General features: G+C 55.9%; 2 protein-coding genes across 2 annotated transcripts in view; one reads left to right on the top strand and one right to left on the bottom strand.

The window, feature by feature from the left end:
• Window positions 1–239: 239 nt before the first annotated feature.
• ELOVL3 (ELOVL fatty acid elongase 3) lies at window positions 240–3,549 on the top strand. The gene is made up of 4 exons (XM_011935482.1): window positions 240–612; window positions 1,593–1,724; window positions 2,378–2,529; window positions 2,786–3,549. The coding sequence occupies exons 1-4, from the start codon at window positions 512–514 to the stop codon at window positions 3,211–3,213; spliced, it is 813 nt and encodes a 270-aa protein (XP_011790872.1). The 5' UTR covers window positions 240–511; the 3' UTR covers window positions 3,214–3,549.
• Window positions 3,550–4,147: 598 nt separating this feature from the next.
• Window positions 4,148–9,101, bottom strand: part of PITX3 (paired-like homeodomain 3) — a 12,051-nt gene continuing 7,097 nt past the window's right edge. The window contains exons 2-4 of the mRNA XM_011935481.1: window positions 5,913–6,042; window positions 5,537–5,739; window positions 4,148–5,060 (exon numbers count right to left, since the gene is read on the bottom strand). Coding sequence (XP_011790871.1) covers window positions 4,473–5,060; window positions 5,537–5,739; window positions 5,913–6,030 — 909 coding nt within the window. The 5' untranslated portion in view covers window positions 6,031–6,042 and the 3' untranslated portion in view covers window positions 4,148–4,472. The remainder of the gene's footprint in view (window positions 5,061–5,536; window positions 5,740–5,912; window positions 6,043–9,101) is intronic.

The following is a 9,101-nucleotide window of genomic DNA, read 5'->3' as shown; positions in this document are numbered from 1 at the left end:
GGAGGCAAAGGCCACGGTTGACAGTGCCAAGGGAAGACTGGCCTGTCCAGGTACACACACAAGGCCACACAGGATTGGGGGGACGTGTTAAGGGAGAAAAGGCTGAGGAAGTGAGCGGGCGATGGCCTACGATGGGACTTGGGGCGGGGCGTGCGAAACGCCTGGCAGGCGGGCCCGGGAGGATGACCAATCAGAATGCAGACTGCGTCCCAGGGGCGGAGCAGAGGCGTATCTTGGTCGAGATTGGATAGCGGAGCAGCGCAGGGAGGGGGCCGCGCGCCCTCCAGGCCGGCAGCATTGCAAGTCCGGGTTATATATCGCAGTGGCTGCGCCCGGGAGAGCTGGCAGCGCCGCCGCGCACGTGCCTAGGTCCGACGCCCTCCTCGCTTTGCCCAGGGGTTCCTTCTGTCCCGGCTCTGTTCCGTCTCGCCCCGAGGTTCACGACATCCTCAGAGCCCCAGGCTTTCGCCCAGCGCCTCCAAGCTTTGGACCTTGACGTCTGCAAAACTAGATGGTCACAGCCATGAATGTCTCACATCAAGTAAATCAGCTGTTCCAGCCCTGTAACTTCGAGCTGTTCAAGGACATGAGGCCCTTTTTCGAGGAGTATTGGTGAGACTTGGGAAGAGGGAAAGGCCATGCCAGGGCCCCGGGGCCAGGGCGCGAGGGGGTGGCATTGAATGCCCGCAATGATTTTCTTACAGAGCAGAGTTACGGGACTCCCTCGTACTGGTTTCACGCTACCTTTGTCCGAGGTGCAGGTAGTATGTGGCACCTCAAAGACATTAGAGCTGAAAGCAAGCAAGCAGAAATAAGAGGATGAGGGAGAACGTGGAAACATACAGAAGCCAAAGACAGCGTGTAGTGAGAACTGGTCTTGGAGGCGTCAGGTTGATCTGAAGCCTTACTAGATGACTTCCACGTCCCCTATGGCTGTGTGTGTAAGCGTGTGTGCACAGTGCAGGGCCCGTGGACAGCCTACCCTTTACAATTATCCCATCGTTCCCCAGGTGCTCCACCGTTCCTGCTGCGGAGAAGGAGGCAAAGTCAGAGAGCTCTTCCAAGCTTTCCCCTGGAAGAGCTCTCTGACTTTGCCCTAAAGCTCCCCAGAGGTTTTGGGGTCTGACTTTATGCTCCAACCAATTTGCCATGCCCCAACCAGGGAGAAGCTATTGCCACATTCTTCTTACACCACAGCCCTGGGCTGCTTCTAGGCGCCCCAACCAGGGAGAAGCTATTGCCACACTCTTTTTACACCCACAGCCCTGGACTACTTCTAGGTGTGGGCCAGACAGCTGTCACCCACCTCTAACCCCACTGAGAGAGCAATAATCACAGAAACCTTGGACATAGCCCCTGCCCCGTGCTAGGTACTTTGTATACATTAATACTCCCAGGAGAGATGTAGTATTCCCCCTTTACAAATTAGGAAGCCAAGGCTCAGAGAGTTAAGTTGTTTTTTCCAATGTCACACAGCTAGTAAGTGGCAGAACTGGGACTCCAACCCAGAGCACTCACCTGGAGACATGAGTGGGCATTTCTCTAATCAGCACCCACCCATGAGCCCATCCCTTCTGCCTTCTGCTTGCCAGGGCAACCTCATTCCCCATAGCCCTGATCTACCTGCTTCTCATCGCTGTGGGGCAGAACTACATGAAGGAACGCAAGGGCTTCAACCTGCAGGGGCCCCTCATCCTGTGGTCCTTCTGCCTTGCAATCTTCAGGTAAGACCCCATCCCACTCCTTGCCTCTTCTCTAGACGTTAGACCTCCATTCTATGCCTTAAAGCTTTCCCGATTGCATCAACCTCCATCCTGTCCCCAAGTTGCCCTGTAATACTCTCCCCATCTCATTCTCAGCTTTAGTTCCCCTCCCAACCTTCACCCTCTTCTATTATATTATCCTGTTTTCCTTCTTTTTTAGACCCTTACCTGGTAGTCTCTGCTTTTTCCCTCTTGCCTTCATAGTCTGTACTCGTAAAACATTTCTCCAGCCTCTAATGCGCTCAGCTCCTAACACCCTCTCTCAGGACCCTCCAATAACTTCCCCATATTTTCTCCCCCAAACTCCTTCAGTCTTCCCCTATCCCTCCACACATCTCCTCCTAGGCTCCTAACCCCTCCCAAGAACCCCATTCCTTAACTCAACTTTCAATCCCATCCCCCTGCATTCCCTGATCTTTCTCCAGCCCTCATCTCCTCTAGACTACTGGTTGGATCTACCAGATTGGCCTCAGGCTCTCAGGAGCTTTGACCCCGCCCCGTGGACAGGTGGGGAGGTGGTAGAGCTTGGAACACAGTAACCTGGCCAAGCCGAGGGAAGGGTGGATTGGTGCCTGGGGATGACACTTACACCATCTTCCTTTGTCCCATTTCAGTATCCTGGGGGCAGTGAGGATGTGGGGCATTATGGGGACTGTGATACTTACTGGGGGCCTAAAGCAAACCGTGTGCTTTGTCAACTTCGTTGGTAATTCTACAGTCAAATTCTGGTCCTGGGTCTTTCTTCTCAGCAAGGTCGTAGAACTCGGTGAGTGACAAGGCTTTGTTTCTCTGGTGCCTTGTGAACTGCATCCCTCCACAGGGCCCTCCCTTCACCCATACCCTTGAGAGTCCCTTTCCTACCCCTGGGTCCCAATAATACCTCTCACCCAAGCCCCTCTACAGATTCTCTGCCACAAAGACCCCCTTCCCTCCCCTGAGAATTTCTCCCGTGTCCCTACACCCAGTGCAGAGGGTGGTCCCAGCACTGGGTGGTGTGCCAACTATGATTCTCCATCTCCCAGGAGACACAGCCTTCATCATCCTGCGTAAGCGGCCACTCATCTTTATTCACTGGTACCACCACAGCACAGTACTGGTGTACACAAGCTTTGGATACAAGAACAAAGTGCCTGCAGGAGGCTGGTTCGTCACCATGAACTTCGGTGTGCATGCCTTCATGTACACCTACTACACTTTGAAGGCTGCCAACGTGAAGCCCCCCAAGATGCTGCCCATGCTCATCACCAGCCTGCAGATCCTGCAGATGTTTGTAGGAGCCATCATCAGCATCCTCGCGTACATCTGGAGGCAGGAACAGGGATGCCACACCACGATGGAACACTTATTCTGGTCCTTCATCTTGTATATGACCTATTTCATCCTCTTTGCCCACTTCTTCCGCCAGACCTACATCAAGCCCAAGGTCAAAGCCAAGACCAAGAGCCAGTGAAGGGTTGGAGAGAACAGTGAAGCTCCAGGCTCTCTCTTCTCCAGGGCACCAAGAGGCTGGGCTTAGTTTTGGGAGAATGATTAGGTTGCCTTACCTGCATGGTTTCCCCAGAGGATGTGTGCCCCAAGGTGGCTGGAATTTTTGAGACAAGAAGGGTGACCCTGGGATGGGGGTGTGGTCTGTTACTTTGATGTTTCTATTTTTAATGTGAAGGCCAAGAAGGCCCTGGGATGGGGGTGGGACAGAGGAGGGTCCCAAGAGCTGAGTTGTTTAATTTCTATCCAGAAATCTTTCTTCTTCTTGCCCTATTTTTTTTAATTAAAGATTTCAACAAAATTTTGAGAGTTTGGGGATTTGGGGGGAAAGAGCGCTGCTGTGATGGCAAGAGGCTGCTAGTACTAAGGGGATGATCGGCAGGTGGGACGCCTGAGGGTGTGTGGAAGGGTGGGAGGCACACACACAGACACTGAAAGAATCCTAGGCCTGGTAGGCACTTAATAAATGTTGTTACAGACCAGAACTTTATTGCTGTTAGAGGACCAAGCCCCTCATAGGAACAGTGAGAAACAGGCTCAGAAAGGCGGAGGAACTTTATCTAAAGTCATAGGCTCCCTGAATAGCAGAGCTGACACCTACAAGCATTGGAGAGCAGATCTACCAGCTAGTCTCCCTGAGACCACGAGGTGGCGCTGCAGCACCGGCTGTGGCCGATGCCAGCCAGGTAGCTGGTTTCCCACGTCCCGCGCACTCACGCACCTCTTTGCTGCAAGAATCCCGGGCTGCCCCGACCTGGAGTGGGGGCAGGTGGTGAGTGGGACTGAATCCCTAGAAGCCTGGACCCTCACTTCGTTCCTGTACATCCAGCTTGCCTGTAGACAGTGGGGGAGGATGAAGGGAAGAGGACTCAACCGCGACTCTGAATCATCACGCCTTCGACAGTCCGCGCACGTTTATTTCATTTATCTTTGAAAACGAGGGAGGGGAAGCCTGGAGAAGGAGGGATGGGCCAAGGGTGAGTTGGCCCCCGGGAAGCTGGTCCCTGTTCCTGGCTTTAGTCCCAGGGGCGCGGTCTGTGTGTAGGGCCCAGTCCACCCCTCAGGGCTGGGAGGGGAAGGCCTTCTCCTGAGCCGGCGCCCCCCAGCTGACCAAACACCCCTTTTAGACCCTGGGGCGGGAGCAAGCCAGTCAAAACGACCCCAGTCCGAGGAGGCTGTGAATCGTCGCCCCCGCCCTGGGGGATGATCTACGGGCGGGGCCGCTCATACGGGCCTTTCCACGGCGTACTGGCACGGACTGAGGTTGGCTGCTGGGGGCGGCCCGTGCACGGTAGGGTAGCTGAAGGAAGCGTGCTGTTTGGCTTTGAGCCGCAGGCTAGCCAGGCTCGAGTTACACGGGTCCCGATAGACGTAGGGGGAGGAGGCGGCAGCCGCGGCGGCGGCGGCGGCCGAGGCGTAAGGGCAGGACACGGCCCCGGAGGACACGGCTGCCGGAGCCAGCCCGGGGGGGGCCCCGCCCAGGCCCTGCAGGGCCCCAGGCCCTGGCACGGTGCCCGGGGCAGCCGCGGCGGAGGGCACCATGGAGGCGGCGATGGAGCTGGGTGGCGAGAAGACGGGCTGCGAAGCCAGAGGCCCCACGTTGACCGAGTTGAAGGCGAATGGGAAGGTCTTGGCGGCGAGCGGCGGGGCAAGCGCCTTGGGCGGCCAGTTGCCGTACGAGTAGCCGGGATACACCTCCTCGTAGGGCGGCACAAGCCCCCCGAGCGGCGCCGCGAAGCTGCCCTTGCACAGCTCGGCCTGCTGGCTGCGCTCGCGCTTCCGCCATTTGGCGCGCCGGTTCTTGAACCACACCTGCGGGCACGGGAGAAAGGCGGTCAGGGCTCGGGGCCAGGTCCCAGCGGCTGGAGGGCGGGCCACCCCGACGGGGCTACCAGCCGGGGCCCTGCGGTCAATAAACGAGATGAGGTGGCTGGAGACGGGGTGGGAGGGAAGGAGTGCACGGAGTCCGGGGTCGGAGAACAAGGCGCGGGCGGCAGGACCCAGTCATCGGCGCCAGAGTCTGTAGGGACAGTAGGATGAGGTCGAGGAGGGGTGGAGAGGGGAAGGAGAGACGGTGTCAGGGCCAAAGAAGCGCGCGGTCCAGGTACTAGGGAGCAGTGGGAGCAGAGGCTGGAGGTTGGCGGGCAAGAGGCCGCGTGGGGCTGCGGCCGGGAGCCAGGGTCCGGGGTCCGGGGGAGGGGAAGGTGGGGTGGAACCGCTGGCCGCCGGGTCGCAGGCTGAGTGCGGAGGGCCCGCGCGGGTGCGAGTTGCGGGTCTGGAGAGCATACCCGCACGCGGGCCTCGGTGAGGTTGGTCCACACGGCGATCTCCTCGCGCGTGCTCATGTCGGGGTAGCGGTTCCTCTGGAAGGTCGCCTCCAGCTCCTGCAGCTGCTGGCTGGTGAAATGCGTGCGCTGCCGCCGCTGCTTCTTCTTCAGTGAGCCGTCCTCGGGTGAGCCGCCAGGCAGCGAAGCCGAGGCCTTCTCTGAGTCTGGTGGGCCAGGGTGGGGGCAGGTCACAGGGCGCCCAAGCCTGCGCGGATTCTCTGGCTCCGGGACCTCCTAAGCCACCCGCTGGCTCCCACCTGAGCTGCCCAGCCGGGGTCCCACCCGCACTGGGGATGAAGCTGTTATCTCCTGCACTCCCGGAAGGGGGCGCGCTTACCGCTGTGCTCCTGGCCCTTGCAGCCGTGCTCTGGGAGCTGGGGGTGCGGGGTGCCCGCGTCTGACAGCGACAGGGCAGGGCTCCGGGCCTCTGCCTCGCTGAGCAGGCCGAACTCCATGGAGGGAGGTCTCTGGAGGCGAGAGAAGACAGAGACCAGGGTAACGGGGGTAAAATCTCTGGCTTAGCTGGATCCCAGCAGCGTTTCTCCGTAAATTCCCTGCCGCCTTTCTCAGCCCCAGCCATAAAGCTGGGGCTGCGTGGGGCTCCTTAGGATAGAATGGGGAAATAGCAGCCTAAGGGCACAGAGGTGCATGCTGACAGGTTCTCTGCATAGATATATAAACTGGACTTTGTTTTGTTTACTGCTAGGAACTAGAACTGTGTCAGGTATACAGTTGGGGTTCAATATTTATTGAATTAATAAAAATGTAGACTACAGGCCGGGCGTGGTGACTCACACCTGTAATCCCAGCACTTTAGGAGGCCGAGGTGGGTGGATCACCTGAGGTCATGAGTTCGAGACCAGCCTGGCCAGCATGGCGAAACCCCGTGGGCGAAACCCCGTGCCTACTAAAAATACAAATTTGCTGGGCGGGGTGGCACGCACTTGTAATCTCAGCTACTCGGGAGGCTGAGGCAGGAGAATCGCTTGAACCTGGGAGGTGGAGGTTGCAGTGAACCGAGATGGCGCTACTGCACTCCAGCCTGGGTGACAGAACAAGCCACTGTCTCAGAAAACAACAACAAAGAAATCTACACGATAGCACACTACATACTCTATACTATATCTGCAAAAATTTAAAATCCTTCTCACCTGAATGCTCAGTATCCCCTTATACTCATACATGGTCCTCAGCCAATCATACCTGAGACAGACCAGATGTCTTTTATCCATTCTCCTTGGGACAGATTGTATTTTGAACCAGACCTGATATTTCTCCCTTAAGAATAATGGCTGCTATCATTTATATGTACTTACTGTGAGCCTTTACCTCATTCTCTCTCCCCTCACAAGAATATGTCACGTATGATCATCCTTTTTCTGCTGAGGAAACTGAGACTTGAAGGAACTTGATGAGGCTCACAGAGCTTGTAAGCAGTGGGATTGAGATCTGAACTAGGTCTGTGAGACTCCTAATGCTTTTTCTTTGTTTGCTTTTTATTTTTCTTTTATTATTATTTTATTTTTCTGATTCAGTCAACTCAGAACGCTTGTTTTCTCACACTGTGCTCTTTGGGGCCTTCCCTCGAGGTTCCCTCAGGGACTCAGCTACAGTTCTAACCTGGCCTTGCTTGGGTCTGCTTCAGCTAGGGCAGCTCTGCTTTGGTCTGTTTTGTTTATGATTTATTTCTTTCTTTTTTTTCTTTGTTTTTGAAATGGAGTCTTGCTTTGTCACCCAGGCTGGAGTGCAGTGGCATAATCTCGGCTCACTGCAACCTCCACCTCCAGGGTTCAAGCTATTCTCCTGCCTTAGCCTCCCGAGTAGCTGGAACTACAGGCACATGCCACCACGCCCAGCTAATTTTTGTATTTTTAGTAGAGATGGGGTTTCACCATGTTGGCCAGGCTGGTCTCGAACTCCTGATCTCAGGTGATCCACCTGCCTCGGCCTCCCAAAGTGCTGGAATTAGGCGTGAGCCACCACGCCCAGCCTGTTTTGTTTATTATTTCTGAAGAGGTTTCATTTGAAAGAAGGTAACAAGATCAAACACAAGTGTGAAAACCACTGGGTGCTTGGGCCGGGCCTGGTCTCCTGCCTGCACCAATATACACTGCATCCCACCAGTGATTGCTCCACCCATGGATGGCCTCTACCAAGCCTGCTCCAGGCCGTAGGCAGGAGCTTCATAAGACCACCTTCCTACTCATAACTTCCTATCCCAAAACCTAGCCTCACATTGCCCAGGAGCCTCCCTGAGTCCCTCTCCAAGTTTCCCCCACAGAGTCCCCTTTTCTGCCTGCTCTCCCAGGACCCCTCTGCTGGGAGGAAGGGAAATGGGCAATACTGGGGTTCAAGACTCTGGGTGCCTTTTGGTTGGAGGAGAACAGAGGAGGCTAGGGACAGAGGGAAGGGGTAGAGAGCTGAGTGGGAGGGGCCTCTCTGCCTCTGTCACCCCTTCCCCATTAACAGGGGCTTAATGCAGGCTACACGGGGTGGCATTAATGTAGTGGATTAGCCTAGATTGAGATGTGTGTCACTTGGCTGCTCTGGATTTATTAGGAGCCTTTCTCAGGGAGGTGCGGATGGGCAGCGGCCTGTATTTGCACATGGTAACGCCCCCTTCAACCAGCTCAGAGATCACAGCTGTGCCCCCACTCCCCACCCCACCTCTCAAGCCAGGTTGGAAGTGGAACCGAGGTCAAGGCAGGTGGTTGAGAAAGAGTCCCTGCTCTTTCTACAGGCAGAGGGGTCTAGATCTTGGACCTTTTACTGGATGTGAAGAGACAGGGCTGGAGGGAACCCAGGACAGGAGAAAAGTCAGGCCAGAACTGGAGGTGTGCTCAGCTTACTTCCCCTTCCAGGTCAGGTCAGGGGGTTTGGAGCTGGAAAACTTTGGCCAACAATGCTCTGATGGAAGGGAGATGTCCCTGAGAAGGAACTATGGTAGCCTTGGCTGGGAAGATGAGGGAGGAAGGGTTAGAACTGAGAGCTGGAAAAAGGGGTGCTCTGAAGTCTCCCTTTACTTCATACCCAAGATGCCCTTGAAATGCAAATCATCCCCCTGACTTTTCCAGAGGCCATGGGAGCAACACGAAGCTGGCAAAAAACCCAGAGAGGGGTTTACCTGTGGGAAAAGCAGTCCCACCCTTGCCACCTAGCCTTCCAGTCAGCTTTGGCTCCAGACTTGCAGTTTTCCAAATTACCCTGCCCCCGGCATTCCATACCTGCATCTTGCTTTCACTCTATTTCAGCAGAGGGAGGCAGGGTAAGAAGGGATATGGGCGAGGAAAAGACGAGGCCAGAAAGCGGAGTTCAGGCTGCGTGTTCCCAGAGACAGACGGACACGTGCAGACACACACAGGCCCCCACTCAGACATAATAAGCACTTGGACTTGGAGCTAGGGGCACACAAACACACACTCTCCCACACATGCGCTGCCACATCCAGGCAGACAGACACGTACCGTCACACAGTCGCCTTTCTGTGACAGGGACAGCTGCTGGGGCTGTTTTGGAGCTAGCCATT

This window comes from Colobus angolensis, unplaced genomic scaffold (assembly GCF_000951035.1).
Source record: "Colobus angolensis palliatus isolate OR3802 unplaced genomic scaffold, Cang.pa_1.0 Scaffold144, whole genome shotgun sequence".
NCBI lineage: Eukaryota > Metazoa > Chordata > Mammalia > Primates > Cercopithecidae > Colobus > Colobus angolensis.
Note: the sequence above shows the minus strand (reverse complement) of the source record. Positions and strands in the feature narration are given on the sequence as shown.